The 27,432-nt window shown below is 47.8% G+C and overlaps 1 protein-coding gene across 1 annotated transcript; it reads left to right on the top strand.

The window, feature by feature from the left end:
- The first annotated feature begins 3,538 nt into the window (after positions 1 to 3,538).
- On the top strand, positions 3,539 to 26,109 carry APPBP2 (amyloid beta precursor protein binding protein 2). The gene is made up of 13 exons (XM_054646891.2): positions 3,539 to 3,701; positions 12,234 to 12,322; positions 13,000 to 13,151; positions 13,666 to 13,789; positions 17,799 to 17,967; positions 18,618 to 18,707; positions 19,159 to 19,226; positions 19,304 to 19,409; positions 19,698 to 19,822; positions 19,960 to 20,045; positions 20,381 to 20,571; positions 20,979 to 21,144; positions 21,338 to 26,109. The coding sequence occupies exons 1-13, from the start codon at positions 3,561 to 3,563 to the stop codon at positions 21,589 to 21,591; spliced, it is 1,761 nt and encodes a 586-aa protein (XP_054502866.1). The 5' UTR covers positions 3,539 to 3,560; the 3' UTR covers positions 21,592 to 26,109.
- The last annotated feature ends 1,323 nt before the right edge of the window (positions 26,110 to 27,432 follow it).

Raw genomic sequence — 27,432 nt, 5'->3', positions numbered from 1 at the left:
CTGCTACTTTCTACAGTAATTTTCAGACCAGATTGATTTGTTAGTGACCCATCCAGATCTGGGAAGGAATCATGGAATGGTTTGGGTTGGAAGGGACCTTAAAGCTCCTCTCATTCTCACCCCTGCCATGGGCAGGGACACCTTCCACTGTCCCAGGCTGCTCCAGTCCCTTCCAACTGGGTCTTGAGCACTTCCAGGGATCCAGGGGCAGCCCCAGCTGCTCTGGGCAGCCTGTGTCACCCTCCCAAGGAGGAATTTCTCCCTAAAATCGAGTCTGAATCCACGCTGTCAGTGTGAAGCCACTCCCTGTGCCCTGTGGAAAGGGTTCCTCTCCCTCTCAGGCACCTCCAGGTGCTGGAAGGCTGAAGCTGGAGCTTCTCCTTCCCAGGCTGAGCAATCCCAACTCTCAGCCCTTCATGGGAACAGCCACTTCCAGCAGAGGGGAGCTTCAGCAACTCACTGGTGTCCAGAAATGGTAACTCAGTACCAATATCTGGTTGGGATTTGGGATTTTCAAGAGTTTTGAGCTTCTTGGGGGGGGCAGAACATCACCAGGCTCCCCTCCCTCTCCCCTGAACTCACACAGCCACGGCTGCAGATGTAAAATCTCTTCCATACAGGGAGCTCTGACAGCCCCAGAGGCTGTTTGATCTCTGAGGGCAGTTTGGTTTTTTCTTTTTTTTACAATAACCACCATTAGGTTTTCTTTCTACATTCACCCCTCGTGATCCTTGGCTGCACCCCCTTCCCCTGCAGGGACACCCAGATGTCCCACACTCCAGACTCTGTGCATGTGAGGGGCTCAGGCACCCAGCTGCATCTTCAAAAAGCTCAGATTGCAGCAGCCAGGCCGACTGAGGGCTTTTCCCCAAACAACATCCATCCCCTCTCTGCTCCCCGGCACTGGCAGGCTGTGGAAAAGCCCTTTTTAATTTTCCTATTTCTCCATATAAAAAAAAAAAAAAGACAAAAGGAAAGAGAAAGATACCAACAAAGATAAGAGTATCCATCAGAAGTTCTGCCAGCAAGCACTGGAAGGGTTTTCCAACATCTGCAATGATTAATGAGTGATTGCATTAAAATAATTTACGGATGTGAGAAACACATTATTGAACGGAGTTGTTTTGTTACTAAGCTCCCAATATGGTTTAAGGGAAAAAAAAAAAAAAGGAATTAAACAAACATTACAAGCAAGGAGGAACGAATTATTCAATGAAACAGTCTGCTGTAAGTCAGCTTTTCTGCTGAATATGTTATTTTGATGCTTACCTACTATCTCAACACAGTGACTGAGGACTCCACCAACTCCCTGTAACACCTTTAACAACAAAAAAACTGTTTATGATAGAAGAGCATTAAATTGTTCAAGATACCAATATATGAAACCATACAGTGTTACTAAAAAACAAGTACTTGTATATTCAAATTCTATCCCCACGTAGAGATTAAATTGCTTTTGTCATGAAGATTATTTTTCAGGCTCCACCAAAATAAGTTACAGACTGAATATATAACACACTCCAGAGAGGTTTTATATAACGTTCTTCCTTCATAGATACATTTATTTCTTTTTCTGAATAGGCAGACTCTAGGTTTCTCTACAAAAAAATTGCCAGGCAGTGGAAGGTGCAGCCTGGCTCATTTTTCACAATACAGTAATTTATCAAGAAAATGAAGTCCACTACCACAGTGCTTGAGAAGTACACTTACCATCGCTGCTTTTTTTAAGAAAACTTACTAGATACTTTAATTCAAAGTAAAATAAAGAGTATCATAAAGAAAAAAAATTATCGCTTTTGATACATTATCAATACCTTTTCCTTCATGCATTAAAAACCAAACAGCTCTTTCCTGCCTTTAACAGACCTCCGACCTTCCCAAACCCAGGCTCTGAAAATAACTGAGCTAAATAGCCTCGACCCCCGGGGTGGGGCTAATTGCCAACAGGATCCCCTCAGCTGCATTCCCTCAGGTGAAATAAATAAATCCTCATCAATTTAGAAAAGAAAAACCTGAAGCAACTAAAAGGAAAAAAACAAAACAAAACAAAAAAAAGGACAAAACAATCTTCCATGGTGTGTTTGTGCCACATTCCTTTCTTCCCACCCCATAACACTTCTTTGTGCAAGTAAAGGACAAAGAATAATGCCCTCTCACAAAAACAGGAGGAATAGCAACAACTTGGGTTTTAAAAATAACGTGCCCAAAGCAAAACAGCAGGAGCTCTGCCTCCTATAACTTTTTAAAATTAAAAAGATCAGTAGCAGTCCTATGTTAGCTAAGAAAACAGAAGTGACAGAAATTTCATATATTATGTGAAATATTGCAATAATGAAATTTCTTTCGTAGTTATGATTATTACATCCTGTAACAGCAAACTCCAGGTGCCCAAATAATGCTCACATGAGCTGCCAACACACCTGGAGGTCATAGAAAGCCCAATATTAGCTGGGTGTTAGCACAGGTGAGCTGTAAATGATATTTACGCTCTGTGAGAAGTTTGGGCTGGGTGGGGCTCAGGGTGTGAGGGTGATATTTGATTTTTGCTGCTCAGCCCCAAAAGATAAAGCCCCACTTCACTCTCCACGGCTGCCTGCAGGGATTCACAGAATCCAAAGGTTTGGAAGGAGTTTTAAAGCCCAGCCAGTCCAAGGCAGGGCCGCCGGCAGCAGGAATGTGTCCAGGTGGGTTTGGGATGTCTCCAGAGAGGGAGATTCCATTTGATCCCAGGGCTTTACCTCCCTCACGCAAAGTTCATCCTCGCGTAGGGGTGGAACTTGTGTTTTAGCTCATGGCCACTGCTCCTCGTCCTGGCGCTGGGCATCACCGGAGAGAGTCTGGCACCATCCTCTGACAGCTCTGAGAGCTTCATTACACCTTAACGAGATCCCCTCTGTGTCTTCTCCAGACTAACCAGGCCCAGCTGCCGCAGCTTCTCCTCATCAGGGAGCTGCTCCAGACCCTCCATAAAACCCCACCCCACAGCGCTACCCTGCTTCCCCCCAAGTCTGTTCCCTCATGCCTCCCTCACCATGCCCTGGTACCACCGCTGCTGTCTGGGTAGGGCTGTGGGATGTGAGGGGGAGCAGGTAGGGAGCTGAGAGCCCCGGGGCGAGATGGAGAGCGAGCGGGCAGGGGGACCAGAGCCGCAGGGCGTGAGGCAGAGCGGGCAGGGCTGTGGAGCTGCGGGAGCCCCGTGAGGCGGAGCGGGCAGGGCTGCGGGAGCCCCGCGAGGCGGAGCGGGCAGAGCTGCGAGGCGGGCAGGGCTGCGGGAGCCCCGCGAGGCGGAGCGGGCAGAGCTGCGAGGCGGGCAGGGCTGCGGGAGCCCCGCGAGGCGGAGCGGGCAGGGCTGTGGAGCTGCGGGAGCCCCGCGAGGCGGAGCGGGCAGAGCTGCGAGGCGGGCAGGGCTGCGGGAGCCCCGCGAGGCGGAGCGGGCAGAGCCGCGGGGCGCGAGGCGGAGCGGGCAGGCGGCGGGAGCCCCGTGAGGTGGAGCGGGCGGGAGGCGGAGGGAGGGAGGGAGGGAGGGAGGGAGGGGGGGAAGGCGGCTCCGCACAGCCAAGATGGCGGCGGTGGAGCTGGAGTGGGTGCCCGAGACGCTCTACAACACGGCCATCTCGGCCGTCGTGGACAGCTACGGGCGGGCGCGGCGCCGCGACATCCGCTCGCTGCCCGAGAACATTCAGTTCGACGTGTACTATAAGGTACGGCGGCGGCCGAGCGGGGCCGGGCCCGGCTGGGCCTGTGGGACGTGGAAGGAGAAGCGGCCCGGGGGGCGGCCCGGGCCTGGCCTGGCCGGGGGCGCGGGGCTGAGGGGTCTCGCCGGTGCCGGGCACGGCCCGAAGGACGGGCCGGGGCCTCAGGGGCTGTGGGGCCGCCCGAGCTGCGGCTGGAGGAGCGGCGGCTCCGGGCTCCGGCCGTGCTGGGGCCTTGTGGCTGCCCCCGGGAGCCGCCCCGAGGCCGCGGTGAGGGGCTGGGAGCCCCCGAGGGGGGCGCGGAGACGGGGCCTGGCCTGGGGGGTCGTGTGGGGAAGGTGCCTCTCGCCATTGGGGAGCGGTGCGGGCAGGATGAAGCCGAGCTGGCTGTGCTGGAATATGTTTTTTCCTTTTCTCCTTTTTTTTTGTAATAATGAATTGGACGTGATGATGTCAGTGGTTGAGGGAGCAGTTTGCTGTGGTCGAGTATAAATGAGCTGGTAGGAACCAGATGGAAAGAACTGACAGTTGTTTAATGCTGTAGTTTTATTAGCATTAAATTATTCCTTGGTGAAAGGGCTGTTCCTCGTTCAGCTGCCCCTGGAATATACGGATTTGATGTAAAAGGTGCACTGAGATGGTCCATTAATTTCTTATTGTCCACTAAACAGGCATTTCATTCATGTGCAGGAACAGCTGGAAATGAGCATTCATCAGGGGAGAAACAATGTCTATAAAAACCTAAGATGAGGAATAACCCTCCTTTCCTCTGCCAGCAAATTTCTAAAAATGTAGGAATTCTTAAATGAAGTAAATCTTTAGTCTAATCTTTATGAACCAGAGGTAATGACCCATCACATACATGGAGAACAGCAGCATTTACTGGAGACAGGGAAATTGCTCTCAAGCATTGAAACAGACATGGACATTTTCTGTGTCCTGGTTATTTCATGTCTGCCTTAGGTGCTAAGAAGGATGGAAACCCATTTTTCTGACATATGAGCATGCTCACAGGTAATGATGTGATTGACACATCAGCTAAAGGCTGGAGATATGAAAATCACAATGTGGAAGAATATCTGGGGGGTGACTTTCAGCTGTTAATGACAAATGAACTTCTTTGGCATTGCCTGTTCTCATGTTCATCCAGGTGAGAGGATGGTGCTCTGTGGTTTTTAGAAGCATGAAACAAAACCTCCTTCTGATGATAGAAGTGTGCAAGGATGTGTAATTCCCAGCTGTTTAAAAACTTATCTGTAGGTGAGCTTAACAGATCACTGACTTTTTATGCTTTTATTAGCACTCTTCAGTGGTTGCTTTGGATCAGGTTCACGTGGAGTTGTTCCATGCTGAAGAGGATCCAGCAGCACACCTGATTTCTGAGGAGACTCTAGCCTGTTTCTTCTGCTGGGGTACCTGGCTCTGTCATCTTGCTGAGCAGATGGTGATAGAGGTGATAAGTGCCTGTCCCCAGAATGGTGTTTGTGTTAGAGGGACAAATGTTCATGGCAGCAAATGCCTGGAATCTGGTTTGGGTTGGAGGGGACCTTTCTGCCCATCTCATTCCACTCCTGCCATGGCAGGGACACCTTCCACTGTCCCAGGTGCTCCCAGCCCTGTCCAGCCTGGCCTTGGGCACTGCCAGGGATGCAGGGGCAGCCCCAGCTGCTCTGGGCACCTGTGCCAGGGCCTGCCCACCTCAGACACCTTTTTCTAATCTAAACCTGTTCTCTGGCAATTTGAAGCTTTTCCCCCTTGCTTTTCCTGTAATTTCTGTGCTTCACAACAGGAGTTCTTGTCCTGTGTTAGGAGCACTGATATTCCTCTTACCAACCCTCATCCATGGGGTGTCCTCACACAGAATAAACCAAACTGGGCCATGCCTGCAGTGAGAGTGGGCTGGGCTTCCCTGTCCTCAGTGTCACCTTTGCTGTGGAGGACAAGGAGCTGGGCTGGGGCCTGCAGTGCCCTGCTCTGGAGAATGGGATCCCTGCCCTGGGCAGGCTGCCCCTGCTCCAGTGTCCCTTCCCTCCCAAACCCTCCTGTGAGTCTCTGTGCACCCACAGAGCAATTGGTGACTGGCTCTTGGCTCTGTATTTGGACACAACAGCATCAGAAGTGTCATTTGGGGTGGCTGAAGGAGGTCAGGCTGGGGACAGCATCCCTCTCCCAGTGTGTGTGCTGCTGCTTTGGCTCTGGGTAGTTATTTGGAATATCAGGTGGATGTTGAATCCCAGTTCATCATGGTGAGCCATATTCCATATGTCCTGGTCACTGAGTTCTTTAAAGCAGAATTCCCAAAGCTATTAACAGTCTCTGGAGTGAGACAGACTAGAAAATTTGTGAATATTTCTTTGACTGCATGGTGTTTGTTGCTGCTGTGTTGGAGGGTGTCAATTGGCTGTTAGTATCCTGTGTTACTTGCATTCTGTGATGAGTAAAAGGAATAAAAAACGTTTCCAATATTTCACATAACTTGTAAGTAATAGTTTTTTATCTGGGTATTAGTCATGGTTTGTGGTACTTGAGAAACTGCCACTGATTTTTGCAAAAAAAATAAAAGGTGGTACCAGTCAGATTTTGTTTTGAGCTGTGGATGTAAATTGTCTGTGGCTATACAAAAATGTTTCCATCATATTCATTGCTATTAATGCTTAACATTTGCTAGGCTTGCCCAGGGTTACCAGCATGTCCAGGCTGATGCAGAAGCTGCAGGTGAGGTCCCCACCCAGCATGGACACTCAGTGTGCTGATATTGAAAAGGGGAAAACGCCAGCAGTGTCTTGGTGCTGTTCCCCAGGGCACCCCAAAGTCCAGGCTTGGCTCTGTTGTCAGAGCTCCCTGCCTTTATTTGCCCCTCCTTAGCAAATCCACTTTGTTTCACCTCTCCAGCTTCTGGAATTGCTGACCCCTGGGCCAGGCCTTCCAGACCCGAGTGGGGAATGGGGCTGGGGTAGCTGCAGGATGTTCTTGTGCCTTTGGTAAGGGTGGCTTCTGCTGCAAGGTGACAGAACAGGCAGGCTCCTCATACTGAGCATGTTTATCTTTCTGGAGCATTCTCAAACAGTGACTGGAGCTCAAAACAAGGCACTATCAAATAATCATGATTGTGGTAGAACAACAAACCTGCTCTGCTTCAGCAGGGTATCCCTGCAGATCTCTTTTTTTTTTTCCAAGCACTGTTTGACTTTTCCTTGCAACCATTAGAAAATTAAGAGGCAGAACAGGATGCTTGTGAGGATATCCTGGAAATTTCCAAGCCTACATTTGAGCTACAAAATATTTAAAAGTTGTATTAATGACAGCTGTATTTTGAGGTGCTTAATAACCAGTATTGTTACAAGTAACACCTGCCTCTGGGGGGGGAAATAAAAATGTGCACACATATCATACATTGTTTCCTTTGGTTGTTTGCCAGGTTTGTGTCTGTCCTGGTTGGGTTTTTTCCTAGTTGAACTAGTTAGATTCTCTTGCTTAATTTTTTTTGGGGGGAGGAGGATGAGAGAGAGGGTGTGTAGGTTTTAGAAGCCAAGGAAAGAAATATGCTGGATCTCACATAACTCAGACTCAGCATTTGAACAAAATGCCAAAGTTGTGTATTAAAAAGTAGTGACAGCTGGAGTAAACTGCAAGTCCAAAAAAACCCAAACAAACCCAAAACAAAAGAACCCAATCAACCAAAAAAAAACCACATTGAAATCTCTGAAAAAGTTGACTTATTATATTCTGTGGTTTGTTGGGGTGAGGATAATGTTTTGAGGGAGGGTGTTCCCATAAAGAATCAAGGTTGTTGGCAGAAGTCAGGTTTTGAGCTCTCTGGTCAGTGTCTTGTACAGATTTCATTTTTCCCCTTGTGCCTCTGCTTTATTCTCCTTGTTTTGCATCATGATCTCGTGGCTTTGGTTCTCAAGGGGCTTTGCTGCTTTAGTGTTCTCTGTCCCAGGTCTTTGTTGGAGTTGCCCAGTGCCAACCTCATCTTGGGCTTGGACTGGTTAGCAAGGAGTTTCATCCCATGCTCATTTTCCTTTTGGAATGGCTTTTCTGGATTGTGTGTTTCTCTTTCCTTCCAATTGATTTTTCTTGAAAATAATTTGTTCTTGGAACATTTTCTGGTGAGCTCATTAACCACAGGAGCAGTTGGAGATGGCATTAATTTGGTTTCTGTCACGTTTAGGTGTTCTTTGAACCAAAGACAATGAACAAGCAGGAATTTGCTGACTGTTACCAACAAGCAGCAGAACGTTGGTTCCCTGCATTGCAGCAGAGGTTGAGTTCCCTGATGGGGAATCATGGCAAGCACCATTCCTGTCCATTAGAACATAGCAAACTTTGGTCTCCAGGGCTCTGATGAGAGGGAGAAGGATGAACCCCCCTGAAATGAAGAGTGGCTGTGCTGCTGCTTCAGTTCTGAGCTTCTCTGTCTGGGGGAGTACAGGCAAGGTCACAGCACAGAGTGAGGGAGGCAGAGCATCCCAGAGCCCTCTGAGGCTTCTGCTCTGCCCCCAGGGTGAGCTCACAGGGCCTGAACTGCCCTGGTGCTGCTGTGCTTGGGGTAGGAGTTCAGGGTGTGTGTGTGGGAAGCTGTGATGGTTTCTGCAGCCCCTCTGTCACCTGGCAGGAGCAGGGGGTGCAGCAGGGCTGCACTGCTGGCCTTCAGTCAGATCCCTCCAGCACCTCTTCAATTAAAGCCTCTCACTGAAGGAGAATCATTACCTCATGAGTTTTTGCCAGTTATTATTATTAACACATGCCTTATTTCTGCAGTCTAAATTTAGATGTGAACTGAACTGTGCTTCCTTATGGCTTTACTGGTTTGAAACTTCTTGCATTCTGACTTGTACTACTCAGGCTGCTTTTTGTTAATCTCCAGCTATGGGGCACATTTCCTCATCCTGGTATCCCCCTACCTTTTCAGTAACCTTGGTGAGTCTGAGCCACCAGAACTCCTCAGAACTGAGATAATGAGGTCACATCATGAACAGAGGTGTTGGGCTCCTGCTGAACAACAATTCCCATTTCCACTTCATTTCCTCTGGGCTGATTGAGCTCTGGGCAGGCTGGGATTTCCCAGTTCCTGAGGAGAATCACACGAGTGTGAGGCTCAGCCTTTGTCTCCTTGTGCAACACCAGCTCTGCTGCTCTGGCCCAGAGAGGAGGGCAGTGGGAATGCTGGGGTGTGCAAGCACTGAGCTCTAGAAATGTCTCTGAATTCATACCAGTTCAGTGGCATTGGTTTTTTCTTGGTTATTTATTTGATTTGGGTTTGTACAGATCAGCCTGGTAATTGGCACTGTGCTTTCCAAGGAGAGCTGGGATTTTATTTTTTTTTTTATGCCTTGAACAATATCCAGGAGAAGCTTGTCCAGAGGGTTTGTAGATGATTTTGAAATTGGTTTAAAAGCATGGAATGTATCTAAATTTTGAACTGATTATTTTTGGTGATGAGTCTTTGTCCACAGATTGGTTCAGTGAGCTGTTGACTCAGGACAATCTTTTCCCTCCTTGCTGAGTGGGGAAGGAAGATGTGGTTTCAGCCTAATGTTTTTCCCAAATTCTGCTGTCTGTCAAGCACTCTGTGCTTCCCCAGTCTGGCCTGGTACTCCATGACATTATTAGGCATTACAAAACATCCTGGGGAGCTTCTTGGATTTCCTCTGTAATTCTTCCTGAAACATCCATGTTTATCAATCCTCTGCCAAACTGGAGCATCAGGAGCATATTTTTCAAGTTGCATCTTCTTCAGTTCCTTTTCTGGAGGATCCTTGTGCAGCTGGCTGGAATTAACCCCCATCTGCTTTAAAAAAATTATTTAAAATATTTTTATTATGTTTAGAGAAAGTTTGGTTGTTTGTTTTTTTAGCTTAGTCTTCCCAGAGGGAGAGAGACAAGAACTTTACTAGAAAGATGATGTAAGAATAAAGTTACAAGTTAATGTCATTAATGTGTTTAATTGGGGACACCACAGTGTGCAGCTTTTGTCACACACCCACTGGACATGCAATCCAACATTCAGCCTTGGCTCCTAAGAGGGGCTGTGGGGAGTTTCTCACAGCTGTGCACAACAGCTGGGCTGGGCAGTGTAATAATCCACCTGTATATTGAATTTCTGCCTCTCCTCAGTGCCAGAGCTCAGGTGTGAGCTGATGGAGTTGGGAGTCACCTTGCAGGCTTTGAGTCACTTTTCCATAGTTCAAGAAGAATAAATCCTGGTGGGTTCCAGATAGGTTAAGCTGGTGTCTGAAAGACATTTCTCTGTTCAGAACAGGATAGTTCTTTAGGAGCCCAAAGCTCTGGGCTCATGTCAGGGCATGTTTTTCTTGAATCACTTTTGTTTTCATGTTATGTAGCAAGGCTGTGGTCAGGAATTCTGTCTCTGGAGCTTTAACAAGAGAATCATTTCTTCAGTCCTCCCAACTGCTTCTCAATGAGTGTTACTGGATCTCCTGGAATTACTTCACAGTTTGACGTATACTCACTATTTCCATGTCAAATTTCGTTTGAAAATATTGCCCTGACAGCCACAACAGTTCCAAGAGGCTTCCAGCTGAGTTGATTCCTCCAAATGTTTGCCAGTATGTCGAGGGAAGGGGTTACAGGGACAGGGAAAGTCCCAAAGATGTTGTATTTCAAGTTAGAGCAGTGAAAAATTGCAGCTTGGGCTTTGGGACCCGAGCCAAACTTGACGTGTGCCTGAAATGGTTGATGCTCCAAAACTGAGGGTCCTGTGGGACCTTCCCCCTCCCTGCCACCCCACCAGGCCATTTACTCCTTGGCAGTCCCAGGATCTCTCCTTACAAGAAGTGTTTATGTAACCTCATAGATGTATAAATTTTTCAGGGTCTTACTGTGGTTAATTTTGGATAAACCAGGAATCTCTGGGATTCTGGGTGGGTACTGCAAGGTGATAGGAGGGGGTGGTGATTCTGTACTCAGTACTGTGAAACCTGATGCTGGTTTTGGCTGCCTTAAATCCTGCTGCAGTGCTTTGGGGATGTGTCTAAGCTTCCTCCAGAAACCATCCCATCAATTATTGATGGCATGCCCACCTTCACTTTGAGCATGGAATACCAGACATTTAAACAGCTGCTTTTGGGGGGTTTTTACTGCAGAATGCACATTTTAGCTTTTATAGAGCATTTGCTATGAGACAGCTGTGCTGAAGGAATGAGAACATTTAACCATGGCTGTGGCTTTTAACTACAGCAGCCTGGCTGTTCCCTCAGTGCCAGAGAGAATCCAGCAGGAGCTGGAGCCCTTTGAAGTGCAGGGACACGCTGCTTTATCTGAGCACTAACTTTGCATGCTAACTTGCTCTGGTTTTTAAAAGACTTCCTTTTTTTTTTTTATGTTCCCTCAGCAAAACAGATAACCAAGAGGAAAACATTCATTTCTGGCAATTGACGTTATTAGGTCAAAGTATTTTTGAAGTTTTTTTGTAGGTTGTGCTGTTAAAATAACAGATTTGCTGTGCTCTAGAGCCAGTGTTGTGTGCTTTTATAAGAGTTGACTGGAACTAAATTTCTGGCTGGAGATGTTCTCACGTGCTGTGTTTGGAATATTAATTCATCAGCTCCCAGTGTTTGTGGAGAAAAAGGTGAACCAGGCACCAGATGCTTATCACTGGAAGCATTTGAAGGCATTATTAAAGCTGGGAGGAATATGAATATTTTCATTAAAGCACTGCTGGTGCCTGTGGCAGGTGTGCAGTGCTGCTTCCTTGGGTCATGTACCCTCCAGTGCTCATCTGTGGGCCAGGGCCTTTCAGATAATGGGGATGAATGGTTCACAATGGATGGCTCTGACATTTATTTGCACAGTCCCTTTGTACCTGTGTAAATCCATGGCATTTATAGCCTGATGTGGCAGAACTTAACCATGCACTGCATGGACAACAGGCTGTGGTTTGTTGTGAGCAACTCAGCTGAGAAATTCACTTATCTGCAGGCACAAATCACTGTGGGCATTAGACAAGGCAGTGCTTTTAATAAATGCATGAACAGGCTCCAGTTTTCCCTTTTACTGCTGGGGGAGTCCCCTGTGGCAGCTCAGGTGTCAGTGGGGAGGGGCTGGTGCCTCTGTGGTGCTGGCATTGGTGAGTGACCCCTTGCAGAACTTGTGGGTTTGGGTTTAGTTTTATCTGACATATTTGCATTGCTGCATCCTAGCCTGTGTGTCCTTTCAACATGTTCTGAAAGCATTTGGTATCAAAACTGTCAGCTGGATTTGTCTTGGATTTCTAGCTCACATGTGGCAGTGTTTTGGTGTTGCAGGGCACAAACACCTGGAAATACATCCATAGATTAAAAAAAAAAAACTTGAAACAATCTATGGACCTCTCATAGCTCAGTTTTAACACTGAAATTGTGAAATTGTGCTCATGAGGTGAAATCTTCTGATACAGGACCTTACTTTTTTAGCCTGCTGAATTTCAATGCTTTCAAGTCTAGATTTCATCATAAGTTATCTCTGCTAGTAAGCTGAGTTTCCCAGAAGAACTCAATCTTGCATATTAAGATAAATTTTCCTGGTTTTTCTTTTCAGCTTTACCAACAGGGCCGCTTGTGCCAGCTGGGTAGTGAATTTTGTGAACTAGAAGTTTTTGCAAAGGTGCTACGAGCTTTAGATAAAAGGTGAGTATCTCAATAGCTCAATAATTCCCATTTCAACCCTCAATCTCCCCATCTAGGAAGAGATGTTGAAAAAAGGCACAAACAAGAAAAAGCAAACGATGCAAACCCCCCCAGTTGCTCAACACCAGAGGTTGTGCCCAGAGTCCCTGGGAGCAGCAGTCACAGCACCCATTTCCTGCTGCTTTAGCAAATCTGAGGGAAGCTGATAGGATTGCCCCGGTTTGAAGAGTTTGCCTGTCATTAAATATTCCAATTTGTGCAGTTACAGAACTTGACTGTTTTGGATCAGGTTCCGTGTAACCGGGACGAGCTTTGAGGCTTCAGGCCCTGGTCCCGCCCCTGGCTGTGTGATGTTAATGGAGCCTTCGCTGCTGCTTGGTCGGGAGTGCCGGGGGAGGGACGGGTTCGGAGCCTCCTCCCCGGTGCCTCTGAGCTGCAAACTCTCTGCAGTTTTGGTGCTGGTGTCTGGCTCCCACCGAGGGGGTCCCTGTACACAACTTGCTGTGGATCACCCAGAGCCTGGGGTCCATCAGCTGCAGCCTCACAGGGGGGGCTGCACTCATCTGCTTTGGGTTTGAGGGGGGCTTGGCCTTGATTTCTGTCCTTGGAATGCATGAGAGCCAACTGAGAGCTTTCAGACCCTGTGTGCAACCAATCTCTGCTTCTGTTTGTTGCAGACATCTGCTCCATCACTGTTTCCAGGCTCTGATGGACCATGGAGTCAAGGTTGCTTCTGTCCTGGCCTATTCCTTCAGCAGACGGTGCTCCTACATTGCAGAGTCAGATGCTGCTGTGAAAGAAAAAGCAATCCAGATTGGCTTTGTTTTAGGTAACTGCTGCTCACGGGCTCTTTGCTTTCTCTCTTGCAAGTTTCAGTTAATGTAACATTATTTTTTTCCTGTTAAAGATAAGCCTTTTGAAGAGCTGTGTGTTTCGGAATGGAAGTTTTAGAAAGCTACTTGGTGTCTTAAAATAAATATATTGGATTTTAATATCTAAGAATGTATAGACTTTAGTTCAAACTGTTTAGGTTTAAAATTAGTTTGAGGAATTTGCATGATTTTAGTGCAGGTAAGTTGTGGGGTTTTTTGACAGAAATGTAGGAAAACTCTGTAATACCAAAAAACCATCCTAAACCAAAGTATTATTTCCTTCAGCTGTAGGAGAATTCTCCTCTTACATTTCATTCTTTCCAGGTCAGGAGGGTTTGACCTTGACAGGATTTCTGTCTGTTGGAGCAGGTCCATGAAATAAGTGATCATCTTGTGAGACCTGAGCACACCCTTGTTCTCTTGAAAATGTGTTTTGCTCTTCACGCTGCTCTTTGTTGCTGATTTTTGCAGGGGGTTTCCTGTCAGATGCAGGCTGGTACAGTGATGCTGAGAAGGTTTTCCTTTCCTGCCTTCAGCTGTGCACCCTCCACGATGAAATCCTTCACTGGTTCCGTGCTGTGGAGTGTTGTGTGAGGTGAGCTCACCTTGAGTTCCCAGGAAACCTTGGAGCCATCCAGCTCCAGATGCTCCTTTAGTGTCCTGCTGCCCCAGAACACTTTCCTGGCTACAGCTGAAGATCAGGAGGTGCTTGTTTTACACTAATCCCTGGATTTTCAGCTTCTGAGTTGGCAGCACAGCACAATGGATTAAAAACCCCAATGTTTTGCTATCCTGTGTAATCTCTCATGGGTAACACTGCTGGATAATAAGAGTGCTCCAGCAGTTCTTGTTTCCCAAGGATTTTTGCACGTGAAGGAATGTTCTGTGTTGGACTTTGCTGAAGTTCTATTAACTACAAAGAGAATTTGCCAAATCCAAATGCAAACAACATAGATACAATTGAGCAGAAATAAAGGCAAAACTTCCCTTTCCTGATTCCAGATCCAGCAAGTTCTCTTGCTCCATGCTGAGTGCTGAGCTCTGGGCCTGGGCCAAGATCTGGGTGTCCAATTCCTGTGGGCACCTCTGGCCACAGCTGAGGTGGTTTTTTTTTTGCTGTTAGAATTTTGAAGCTGCCTTGTTCCTCAGGGCCTGCAGGGGTTCACATTTCATTGACAGAGCCTCTGTTCTCTTCCCCTGTGTGTTGAGGTGTGATGGGCTGGCTTTTGTTGCTCTCACCATGACCAGGCTGTTTTTGCCTATTCCAGATGTGCCCATGGGCACCTGGAGGCTGCTGAGCAGAGTTCAAGTAGGATTTTTATTTTTTTAGCTGCTCTATCAAAGAACAAAGCATGTGCTGTATATTTATCTGAATCTAGAGCAAAACTTGTTTGGAAAGCTGCTCCAAAAAAAGCCCAGCATCTCGTTTATGGTTGGGCAAACATGAAGGGTGAAGAGGCTTTGCCAAGAGCTGCTGCTGTCCTGTGCCAGCCCCAGGGCCATGGCAACGCTGCTCTGCCTGGTTCTGCTGGCTGGCATTCCAGAAATGGTGCCAGGAGCCTGGGCACACAAATCCAGCTTCCTAGAACTGGGGAGTGATGGACACAGAGCCACAGCTACTGCTTGGTCCTTTGCCTTCTAATTAATCTAAAAAAAGTTTTCTTGTTACATCAGGCTCTTTGGCAAGCTGGAGAAGTTGCTTAAAAATAACTGTCACCTTCTGCAAATAGAAATGAAAAGAAGGGAAAGAAAGGGAGGGGAAAAGGGAACTGTCTCTGCTGGACAGTGGTGTGGAAAGGAGTTTTCATTCTGTGCAGGGAGAGAGCAGCCTGTGTTGGGATGAGCCCTCCTGACCCGGGGTGTTGGCTCTGTTGTTGGAGTCTTCCATTGTTCCCTGGGGAGCTCTGCTGGGACATCACCCCTCGGGGCACTGGGAAATGTTCTGGCATCTCCAAACCCTCAGCAGGGCTGGTTTGCAGTTGTACCAACCTGAAGGAACTCAAATGCTTTGGGAAGGGCTCAGTCTGTAAAATCTGAACACCTTTGTGTGGCAGAGAGCACTCATTGGACTCATTTTGCTGCCTTTCAGCTTGAGAAGAGTAAATGGTGCTGTAACCACCTGATCCCACTGAGGGAGGCTCTCACACTGAGCTTGCCCTGCAGCTGGGGGGAGTTTTAAGGAAACAGAATTGAAGTCCAGCTTTTGAAAGTGTGACACTTTCTTTGGCAAGTCAAACCTCTGGGAGTTGAATTAGTACACTGCAGTATTAATAGAACACAGATTAAAAACCTGTGAAGTTTTGTGTTATTTAAGCACAACTTGGTGTTTCCTTGTCCTGGCAGTGGTAAATTGTGTGGAGAAGCTGGGAGGGTGTGAGGTTTCTCTGAGCTTGTACCCTGCTTTTCTGGGAGTGTGGTGCTCCTTTGGTTTGCCCTCTCTCATTATTCTGTGTTACACCAAGAGGTCCAAGTGCATAACACAAATACGAGGCTCTCCCACTTCTTTGTTGCACATTTGGCTGATTCCTGGATTGTTTTCTTCTGGTGCTTTTAGACTTGCTAAGCTGCTGTGTTGGCTCTGAGTTTGTTGGGGGAGGTTATTCCCCAAAAGCTGTTATTGCAGACATCAAAGGAGGTTCAGAGCCATTAGCATAAACGTCCTGAGGCCTTTTCTCTTCCTCTTGGCTTTATCTCCTAAGATTCCTTTGGATTAATAAAGGATTTTTTGTTACTCAGAACTGGATCACATAAACTCTGCTTATCCTAGAGGATTGGCTTAGGTTTAGCTTGGGTTTTGGGGAGATTTCTTTGTTTCTAGACACTGTCACTGAAGCATCCAGACACTGGCTGATATGATCTTTCCCAGGAGCTTATCTAAATTGCAGTGCTATCCCCACTGGCTTATTCCATTACATGGGATTTGGGCTCCGTGGTTTTGATGTTGCAGAGCAGCTCCCAACTGAATGGTGTTGGCAAAATGGTTTTTTCTCTTTAGGAAAACTGTTTACTTAATTCTTCTCTCGTTTCTTTATCATTCCTGTCTCTTGTTGCTGGAATGTTCCTGTGACCAGGCACACAATGCACTTGTACATCGTGTTTGGTTCTGAGGCTTTATTTAAGGAAAAATGTGGGTGTTGCTTTTTGCTGTCTTGTTGTTGAGCCACGGTGCTGGTTCCCACTGGAGAGCTGGAATCTGTGTAGCTTTTGCAGGGTTTTGAAGGGCTTTTCTTTTGATGTTCTCTTTGTGCAGCAAATCCACATCTGCCCTGTGCCCACCTTCAGGCCCTGCTTAGGAAAATGGAGATTTTATTTCCTTTCTTGTTACTGTTGGAGTTTGGTGATGCATTTGGGTGGGAAATGGAGGGGCAGTGTTGGACAGGCAGCTCTTAGGATGAGCTGAGCTGTATCGCTGGGGGAATGGCTGCAGTAGCTTAAATCTCTATTTGGAGCAAGTGGAAACAGGTTTAGAAAAGAAATTGAGCAACAATTTCCTTGTTTGCTCCTTCCCCTTTAACAATTGATTGGAAGTTTTATCCCAATGTTTGATATCAGGACTAAAATGCAGCTCCTGCACAGTCAGAGTTTGAGCCTCTTTGCAATGCAGCTTCACTTTGTGCTTCCCTTCCCTGTGTGCAGTTCTGCCTGTGCTGTGTTGTCCTGATTTCCCAAGCCTTGCCTGCTGTGTTCAGTCTCTGTTACTCACTGCCTAATGACACATTTCCAGCAGGGACAGTGGAGGTTAATTCACCACAATTCCATGTCTGCTCACTGGCAGGTGTTTGCCATGGAGCAGGAGCAGCTGCCCTGGCTGGGAATCCAGCTCTGCCCTTGGGGCTTGGAATATCAACACACACCCATTCCAAATGCACCTCGTTAAACCAGCGAGCATCAGCCTGCACTCATGCACAAATTCTTTGCTTTTATTTGTAACAAGTGCCACAAGCTGGAACTGTTACTGCTCTGGAGAAACAGGAGGAGGTGTCACCAGTGCTGGGTGGTACTGGCTGTGTTTGGGTGTCCATCCTGCAGATGGGAAGGCAGCAGGATAGGAGAGGGAAGGGCAGGGGATGTTTGAGTTGTTGTGATCAATGAAATGGTCTCTCCTGATGGAGCTGGTTCTCATGTGGAATGGATGTGCCTTAATTTTACATGAAAACCTTCCCCAAGCCCCAAAGCACAAAAATGCCCACTTGGAGCTACTCAGGGTTTGGAGGGAAAGTGCAGGGATGCAGGAAAATGAGCTGTGTTGTACTTACTGTGGCTGCTTGGGGCTCCACCCTTTGGGAAAGAGGTACAAGGGATCTCAGGCTGTGTAGGGCAGGGCTTTGGGAACGGAATCTCATCACTATTGGGAAGAATGAATTTCATGGAAAATAACACTCAAAGGCCCCACACCAGAGCGGTTCAATGCATTCTGTATCAATGGGTAAAATCCTTGGGCATCTCCAGCAGGAGAAGCTCCTGCCCTGTGCCCAGCTGTGTGTGACTGACCCAGGCAGGGCAGCTGTGCTGGGCTGGCAGAGCTGCAGCCCTGCGAGTGTCACTGGTGCTGCTGCAGGCAGAGCTTCTCCAGCTCCCTCAGCAGCTCTCTCTGATCCCCCAAGGTTGCTGCACGTCCGCAACGGGAACTGCAAGTACCACCTGGGAGAGGAGACCTTCAAGCTGGCGCAGTCCTACATGGACAAGCTGGCCAAGCACGGGCAGCAGGCCAACAAGGCGGCGCTCTACGGCGAGCTCTGCGCGCTGCTCTTCGCCAAGAGCCACTACGATGAGGTGAGGCCCTGGGGCTCCTGGCACCTCCTGCTGGGCCTCACTAGCCCTGGCTCTGCTCTCCTTGGCACCTGGGTGGCACTGCCTGAGTGATAATTCATTTATCCACTCTTGTTTCCGTGGGTTGTTCTGTGTTAGGCTATGAGCTCTTCACAGCGCTTGGACCAACGTGAACATGCAGGTGTTGCCTTGCCTATACATGTTGGTCACCTGTAAATGAAATATTATAAAAGCTTATTTTAATTATTGAAAATGAATAGCAGAACCTGGTTTGTTAAACTCTGTGTGAAGTGTAACTACTCCATAAACTGGTTTTCCTTTAATCCCTAAGTTCACTGACAGGGTGTTGTCCTGCACAATGGGAATTGTGAGGATTTCTTAAAGATTTTATAATACCCTCTTCTGTCTGTAAAAGTCATAGTAATATAAACCTTAGATTAATATAAAATACTTACATATTCACTATTAACCTTAAAAGTGTTTTTTAAGTCTGTCTTTTGAGACATAACTGGACAATTCATTACACATAAGCACTCCAGCTGCATATTTTACATTTTGGAATGTAAATGATCAGCTTTTCAGAGGTAATATTTTAATGTTGCAATGTTGTGAAGTTCCAGCTTCCATTGTGCTGCTGCCTCTCTGTCCCACAGGCCTATAAGTGGTGCATAGAAGCCATGAAGGAGATCACAGTTGGGCTGCCTGTGAAAGTGGTGGTGGATGTGCTACGACAAGCGTCAAAGGTGAATCTGAAATCTCCCCTTTGCTTTGGGTACTAAATCAGTGCCAAGGATGGCTGAGGAGAGGTTGTTACCTCCAGAATTGTCCTCAGGGGCCCTAAGGGTTGTTGTTTGTGTTTGTCTCAGAATGGGTGGGGGAGTTTGTTTCTGTTTGTGTCTCTCTGAAATGGAGTCAGAGCTGCACGGGTGACCATTGTGACAATGTTAACCTGTGAACTTCCCTGGAAGGGCTCTGGTCCCTCTTTGGTCTGGACTAGGTACAGCACAATCCCTTCAGCCAGGCAGGATAAAATGGGAAGTTTATTAATGCTGTGCTCCTTTTCCCAAAGAGCCAAAAAGTCCTTTAGTAACCACAATGATATTTTGGAATTGAAGCCAAGAGTAAGTGTGGCAGTGTCTGGGGAGCTGAGCTGTGAGTGCTCAGCTGCTCACGTGCTTCCCCTCCCCTGCCCAGGCCTGCGTGGTGAAACGGGAGTTCAAGAAGGCAGAGCAGCTCATAAAGCACGCTGTGTACCTTGCCAGGTAAGGGCATTCCAGAAAAACCCTTCTAAAATTGTCCTCAGCTGGCCTCAGTTTGTGATGGCAGTGTGTTTGTGCAGGGAGCATTTTGGAGCCAAGCACCCCAAATACTCTGACACGCTACTAGACTACGGATTTTACTTGCTCAACGTAGACAATATCTGCCAATCTGTTGCCATCTATCAGGTAGGCAGCAGGGCTTGTTTCTCTTGGTGGTTTTCATCTCTCAGATGTTGTAGTTAATTCATGCAGATAGAGAGTAATTGATTTCTGCAGTTGTGATGTTTTTAAAAACCCCGAACACTGCCAGCTGTGGGGTTTTGCTTTCTTTGTCTTCCTCTGACTCCTGTCTTTTATATAACTAGTGTCTCAAATATGTAGAGGATTTCAGAGTCAGTAGATTCATCATAGGGATGAATTTGGGGGTTTCTGTCTGTGTTAACTTATGAAGTTGTGGTTTTGGAACCCTTGCAGACTGCGCTCGATATCCGGCAGTCGGTATTTGGAGGTAAAAACATCCACGTAGCTACAGCTCATGAAGACTTGGCTTATTCCTCATATGTTCACCAGTACAGCTCTGGGAAATTTGACAATGCACTGTGAGTACAGCACACAGCAGCACAGTTAGTGCTGTAAATGAAGAAAAATGTTCATTGCATTAATATTTCTAATTTTTCATTGGTCAACTGCTGGCATACGTAAACAGAGCCTGAATTTTTTATTTCACCTCTCCCAGATTCCATGCTGAACGTGCTATTGGCATTATCACTCACATTCTCCCAGAAGACCATCTCCTCTTGGCCTCTTCAAAGAGAGTTAAAGGTAGTTCCCTTTGTTGTTTGAACCATTTGGTTGTGCTCATCCTGGTTCCTCCCAGGCACTGCAGCTTGAGTTGCCTGTTTCAATGGAGGTGTTTGTAGTCCTTGGTGTTTACAGCACACCCGTAAAATACAAAAGAAAAACCCAGAATTCAGCCAGATGAGTTGGAGTGGGGGGATGAAATTGCAGAATATAAAAATGTGTTGGGAGCTTGACACAGCAGTTGGTGACAGCAGTTGGTGACAGACACAGAGCCTGGTGGGCTGTGTCCCCCCAGGTGGGTCCCTGGCTCTGAGCTGGGTGTGGGCACAGTAACAGTTCCTGTCTCCTGCCCCCAGCACTTATCCTGGAGGAGATTGCCATAGACTGTCACAACAAGGAGACAGAGCAGAGGCTGCTCCAGGAGGCTCATGACCTGCACCTCTCCTCGCTCCAGTTGGCTAAAAAAGCCTTTGGGGAGTTCAACGTGCAAACAGCCAAACACTACGGCAACCTGGGCAGACTGTATCAGTCCATGAGGAAGTTCAAGGTAAGGCTTTACTCCTGACCTGAAATCTGAAAAGACCAAGGTTTCAGGCTGAAAGACAGGTGAAATCTGTTACTGCAAATGATGGGTTTCGGTGTCCACAATTCCCAAGTTCAGTTGCTAGTTCTGTGCTTAGAAAACTTGTGCTTTATCATTCACCCCAAAAGCTTTGTGCAAAAACAGCCCATGGAGATGGGTGATAACCTCAGAGGGTGACAGGGAGCTTGGTGCTGTGATCTGCTGTTCCACTTCACTAAAGAATTTGGAGAACTTGGTTTATGTTTTTGCCTGTTACAAAATGCTGCTGTTTGAGCTGCTACATAGTTCAGTTGATTTTAAACTAACTTTCCCCTCTTTCTATGGGGTGGTGAGTGGTGTCTGACTGACCTGTGTGACTCTGGCCCTGACAGGAAGCAGAGGAAATGCACATCAAGGCCATCCAGATCAAGGAGCAGCTCCTAGGGCAGGAGGATTATGAAGTTGCCCTCTCCGTGGGCCATCTCGCCTCCCTCTACAACTATGACATGAACCAGTATGAAAATGCTGAAAAGCTTTATCTGAGATCCATAGCAATTGGTAAGTGACTACAGGAAACTTAAGTTCAAGTTTTTAGAAAATAACTTGGTTATTAATCTCTAGACAACATTCTGTGGCTAGAACATGAGTGGAGAGTACAGGCAGATTTTCTTGCTAAAAATAACCTGATAACTCAGCTGCAGCCCATGGAGATCTTGCCTCTCAATTCAGTTTTTCTCTTGGGTTTCTCTAGGAAAGAAGCTTTTTGGTGAAGGATACAGTGGACTTGAATACGATTACAGAGGTCTCATTAAACTGTACAATTCCATTGGCAATTATGAGAAGGTGTTTGAGTACCACAACATTTTGGCCAACTGGAACCGGTTGCGGGACCGGCAGTTCTCGGTCACGGATGCGCTGGAGGACGTCAGCACCAGCCCCCAGTCCACGGAAGAAGTGGTCCAGTCTTTTCTGATGTCTCAGAACCTCGAGGGACAGAGCAGCTAAGAACTTGGTCAATTAACCAGTTAAGGTTTTTTCCCCCAGGTTACAGGGGGAAAAGTCATACTGTGAAACCTAAACCATGTAGTTCTCTGGGGGCTGGAATTTGCGTTGAAACACTGGTCCAGTCTACTGAAGAGTGCCCATACGGATGAATGTGTGTTAAATTCCTCTCAGCATGTGTATGGCATGTTTAGTTCGGCTCACATTTTTAACTTGGTATTCCCAAAAAACCCCCTTCTTTCTCTCTTCTTTCAAAAGAAGCTACTTTGCAGAAAGTCTGCAAGAAAACATTAAATAAAACTGTTTGAGTTCAAAAGAGTTGCATTCTTATTACGGATGGAAGGTTTCATCGAGAGCTTTCTGCCGATTCACAGAGAGAACAAAAGCTGTACTCTGAGGAGCTGTAGGAGAAAGGTCTTGCTGCTGTATCATTGTAGCAAAGTTTATGGTAAATAGCCAGCAAAGGGAGGATGTGCTGGCCTTGGCTGCTGCCTTACCAAGAGAAGTGGCAAAGACCCACTCTGGAGAGCACCATCTGCTCATTGAGTGCCACCTGTGCTGTTGTGGATGCCCTGAACTGGACCAGCACAGATCCCACAGACCAGCAAGCACAGTGTCCTCGGTGCCACCACCAGTGCTCCCCTGAGCAGGACCAGGACACCACGGTGGACCAGCCTGCTAGAAACCGGTTTTGGACCAGTGGCTTTAATTTAATATTTCTGCCCCTGCATTCACTTTGACAGTAGAACTCTCTCATTTAGGTGTCTGATCAGTGCAAACGATATCCATGTGATAGATCCAGAGCTAGGAAGTGAATTGATGGTTTGTCTGTACCCAGTGAGCTTCTGCAGAGATTCCTGGCAGTGCCACAGCTCCACCCGCTCCACTCTGCTGCAGCCACTCCTCCTTCCCTCTCCCGTGGGCTCTTTCTTGCTAACAGAGGCCATACCGTGTTCATACCAGTGAAGAGTTTTGTATTCCAGTCCAGTTCCATTTTCTGTTTCTGGAGAACACAACTTACTGTACAGGTCGCAAGGGTCAGTGAAAAATGCCAAAAAGCACAACAGGTCTTTTTTTTTGTGATGCTTCATTTCTACATTAAACAAGAGTACAACCAGAAACCGATTCCTTACGTTAATTTACGAAGCAGAGCTCAGCTGGACAGACCCTCTGAGAATGCCTCTCTCACTTGTCTTAATTCTTCTGTTGGGGCCGTGTGCTTCTGTGGGTTCGGGTGTTGCTTTGGGCTTTGTTTTATTTCCTGCTGTTGGGTAAGATTTGCAAGTCTGTGTGACACAAACCAGAACTGACTCGCTGCTGTTACCTCAGCTGTGCCCTGGATCTGGGGTTCTGTGGGTTCTGTCACTTTGGGGGTTTCTCTCCCCCTCTTTTCAGGGTTTGTACCTTGGCCAGGGCTCTGCCGGCTCTTCCCAAGGGCCTGGGGCTGGATGTTCTTGAGGTCTGGTTTTCTCTTGGTTTATGGGCTTTGTGGCAGGGAAAGCTGCTGGATGATCTTCAGGGAAGAAAGAAATAGAGGTTTTGGACATGACTTGGAGCTTAATGGCTCTTCTAAGAAGTGAAATTTTACAGGCCAATAGTTCATATTCTGGTGCCTTCAAGTGTTTTATTTTTGGGGGGAAAGGCTGGGTAATATCAACTTTAAAATGCAATGACATAATTAGTGAATGCAGATTAATGATTGCATACTTAGAATATCTTCACTGAGGTGAAAAGAAGTATTTGCATAAAACCCCCTGTGGTATTAGGACTTAACTGCAGTGTGTCTGCAACAGCTGCTCAGTGAAAATCCAACTTAGTTATGTGTGGATTTAAAATGTGATTTATTTATAGCAGTTTTTGTTTATGACTGTGTAGGAGCTACAGACAAATTCAGCTATACAAGGCAAAACCTTCACCCTGAATGCCCACGGCACTGACAAGTTATAAAGTTCTTATGAGTTCTTAAATCCTTTTAAAAGGTATTTAAAGTTAAACAAAGTGTGTAACACTGTCAGGATGTGGGCAGGAACGTGGCTTAAAGCTGTCCTAAAGAACCTGAGTGATTCTGTACTGCAGAAGTGCTGGGGCTCCCAGCTGGGTCCAGGGGTTTACACTGACCTGGGCTGGAGCTCCTTTACCCACTCTGTGTTCCCAGTCCTGGGGTCTCCAGCTTTTGGCTGAGGAGCCCCAAGGTGTGTTTGGGGTGGGGAGCATTGTTAGACTGACACCTGGCACTGGCCTGCCTGAGGCACTGCTCCTCTTCCAGCCCTGCTTGTGTCCCTGGTTGTGCTTTGCCTTCAGGGCAGGGCAGCTCCTGGTGTGGGCAGCCTGGGCAGGAGCTGTGCCTGCCCTTGGTTTGTTGGTGGCCCCGGTCCCAGCTCTGGTGGCTGCTCTTGTGTCCTTCCCCAGTGCTGGCAGGAAGGGAAGGAAGCTCCTAAAGCTCCCTGGGAGCCCCTTTGGCAGAGCACTTGCCCAGGGGCTGTTGTGGTGATGCCTGAGGGCTCCGGGGCTCCTCCTGTGCCTGCAGGGAGTCCTGCCTGGGGCTGAGCTGCCCTGCAGCTCCAGGGCAGGTCCCTTCTGCAGCAGGGTGGCTGTGGCTGATTGCTGACACTGCTGGGGCACAGGGGTTGGCAGGATGATGCTGCAGCTGCCTGGTGGGGACAGCTCTGTTCCCCTGCTCAGGACCTGCATTTGTGGCTGGGACAGCACAGGAGTGACCCCGTGGGGGTTTGGTTCTGTGTTGGCACCTGGAGCCTGTCTGGGATGCTGTGCTGCTGCTGGTTCTGCTGCTCTCTCTGCTCTCAGTTGGTTTGGTGCTGTTGAGGAGTGGGAAGCTGCTGGGATGGCTCCAGAGGCAGGTAAAGGATTCCTTGGGGTGGATCTTGCAGCGTGAGCCCCACTGTGCCCTGGCAGAGCTGCAGGCAGGGCCTGCAGTGCCCTCTGTTCCCTGGGGGGTTTTCCTGCACCTCGTGGCTCCTCTCTCCCCTCCTGCCATAGCCCAGGGCAGGTTTTCCATCCCAGCTGGGTCAGTACCGGGGCGGGGGCCTGGCAGGTGGAGGATCCATCCAGGAAGGAATGGTTGGCATTTCCAGACACAAAGGTGCCCACGCAGGGGCTGTGTGCTGCTGGCAGTGAAAGGGCAGAGCTGGGAGTGGGAATCCTGTGAAATGCATCCTTTCCTTGAAGGTGAGTAAAGGAATCACCCCAGAGTCCCTGGTGAGCGGTGAGCACGGGTGTTACCTTAAGGTAAATTATTTTCACTGTTGATGAAGTTAAACCCTCAATGTTTGACTTTGTGTGAGGTTGTTTGGGTCAGTGAGGGGGGAGTTTGCTCGAGGTGCCATTGCTGCTTCTCGTGGTACAAAATGCACATTGAAGTTGGTTCCCTTTTCAGTCCTGGGTGAGGGAGAGCACAGGAGGGAAAACTGACCGTGCCTCAAAGGGGGGGAGCTGTTGGCCAGGCCTCCCTCGGGTGATGTGGATGGGCTGGACTCGGGCAGGGCAGGGCTGCTGGTACCAACCTTTCAGCAGATCCTTCCTTCTGCTGCCTGTGCAGAACCTGATTTTATCTGCAAGTCCTTGTTCCCTTATCAGATAATTCCTGGCCAGTGTCAGTTCAAAGCTGCCTCTGCGTTGTGGGGGGTGTTTGACACTCCTGGCCTGGGGCCCTTGAGCCACTGGGCCCTGGGAGGGCTTTGGGGAGAAGTGGGGAAAATTTCCTTTAGAAATAAACTCCAGTACCTACAGAGAATTGGCAGCACTGGGAATGCTTTTGTCCCTAAATCTCAGGAACGTTTTGGGCAGTGACACAGGTGTCCCTGGGTGTGTGAAGTGTGTGCTCTAGGGTCTCGTATTCCACTACTCCTTGCAATCCTCGGTATCTATAGCATGAGTGGCCTTAGTGAGTTTGTTGAAGTGCACATTTTTTTTTCTTTTCAAAAGTAAATTCTAAGATGAAAAAGATATATACTATATAAATATATAGAGATATTTAGAAACTTGGTTTGTGGTGCACAAGTTCAGTGTTGGATCGCTAAATACTCGTCGCAGGTACCATATGTGTAACTTTTCTTTTCTGTATATTCCTTTCTGGGAAGCAATGTTGCCATGGTAACTACAACTTTACAATTTCTTTACTACTTAATGATGTGAATGAATTCTACATTTTATTGAATATTACCAGGTTCAGTACTATTTTTATACTTTATTGAACTACAGGGGATTTTAATTTAATAGCATTAAAAAAAAAAAAGAGAAAAAGATGTTGCTTGAACTGTATAACTGTATAAATTGAACTAATTACACAAACCCACCTCTAAACCAGAATCTCCACCTGTAGTGCCACGTTCATTTATATAAAAGTATCTTGCTCATTGCCAGACCCTGCAGCCCCTCCCTGTGTGTCAGGATGAAGTTCCCCCCACCTCTCCTGCCATCCTCATGTTTGTAACCAGCATTGTGATATTCTGTAACTGTATTGCTCAGATGAAATATTGACCTAATAAATGGAGTGTTCCCGCAGCCTGGAGTGCCTGCAGTGAATTGGTTACAGCTGCCCTCCCTCAGAGCCTGTCCTTGCCAGGGAAGGTGGAATCTCTGCCTTTGGGGTAAATCCTCATGGATGGGGCTTGTGTTGGTACCTGTGCAATGTGGACAGGGGGAGCCTGGGGTACTTGCAGGATGTGGATCCTGCCCAGATCCTTCCCTATTCTTGGGTTTTTTCCCCCTAAAGTAGCCATGGGAACACAAATTCTCTCCTGCAAGTGTGCACTGGCAGCACCAGAGCATCTCATGTGGCTGCCTGAGCACAGAGTGGGTGAAAAGTCAGCATTTCTGGGGGTTTTTATTTTTAAACCATCAGGTTTTTGTGTGACTTGCAGCTGCCCAGCTCTGCAGAGGCCTCCCCTGGTCTCACAGGGCTGAGATTTCCATTTTTAAAGGCAAAATGCCCTGGAACTCTCCCCTGGCTCTGAGAGCCCAGGTCAGGCCCAGGCTCACGAGGGGGACCCCAGAGTCCCTGGGGCTGAGGCAGTGCCAGCTCTGCTCCTGTAGCCTGAATTCCAGGGTGGAAATGGATATCCCTGGGTGTCTGGGTGTGCTCCTGCAGCTTTCTCAATTCTTCCCCAGGGAAATGACACTGGGGAGTGCTGGATCCAGGCTGCCAAGAAAAAGCCAACAACAGCAGACTCCAAAGTAATTCTGTTTGCTGGGGTAAAGGAAGAATTAACAGCAGCAACCCTGAAACGTCTGCCCAGGTGAAGGGGAAGCTGAGGTATGAATGAGGCTGTTCTGCTGATTCTGGGGGAGATCAAGTCCAGCTGCCTCTGCCATCTTCTAAAACCCAGCAGCAGGAAAGGCAATCCCTGTAACATTGCATCCTGTAGTTTATTCCAAACATTTTCTGATCCTACTTGGAGCAGGAACCCCTGAAGGTGAAACCTTTCCTCTTTGCCACCTGGTCAGGAAACTGAGGTTGGGGTTAGGTTAGGCAGAGCTCAGTTTTCCTTGAGAGCTTTCCTGTCACTTCTAAGTCACCTCAAGTCCTACTGGAAAAATTGTGGGATAATCCAAGTCCTGAGCAGCCTTGCTGAGTTCCCTCTTAAACCAGTGTGACACTTTGAGGGCAGACAGCGTTTCCTAAGGCAGCCTCAGGCATTCCTGCATTGGGTTCACCTTTAGCTGGAGGCATTATTCTGTTATCCAGGGAAAATTCCTCAAGATCCAGCTCTGCACCACCCAAGTGTCTGCTCTGCTGCCTGGGAGGGTGAGACACAACAGCCTCCCACAGCCTCTCAAGGGCAGGGCCAGCACAGACAGGAATCCCGGGCCCCTGGCCAGGTCTGG

Source organism: Agelaius phoeniceus, chromosome 20, assembly GCF_051311805.1.
Source record: "Agelaius phoeniceus isolate bAgePho1 chromosome 20, bAgePho1.hap1, whole genome shotgun sequence".
NCBI lineage: Eukaryota > Metazoa > Chordata > Aves > Passeriformes > Icteridae > Agelaius > Agelaius phoeniceus.
The sequence above is the reverse complement of the archived record's forward strand: the minus strand, read 5'-3'. Positions and strand labels throughout refer to the sequence as shown.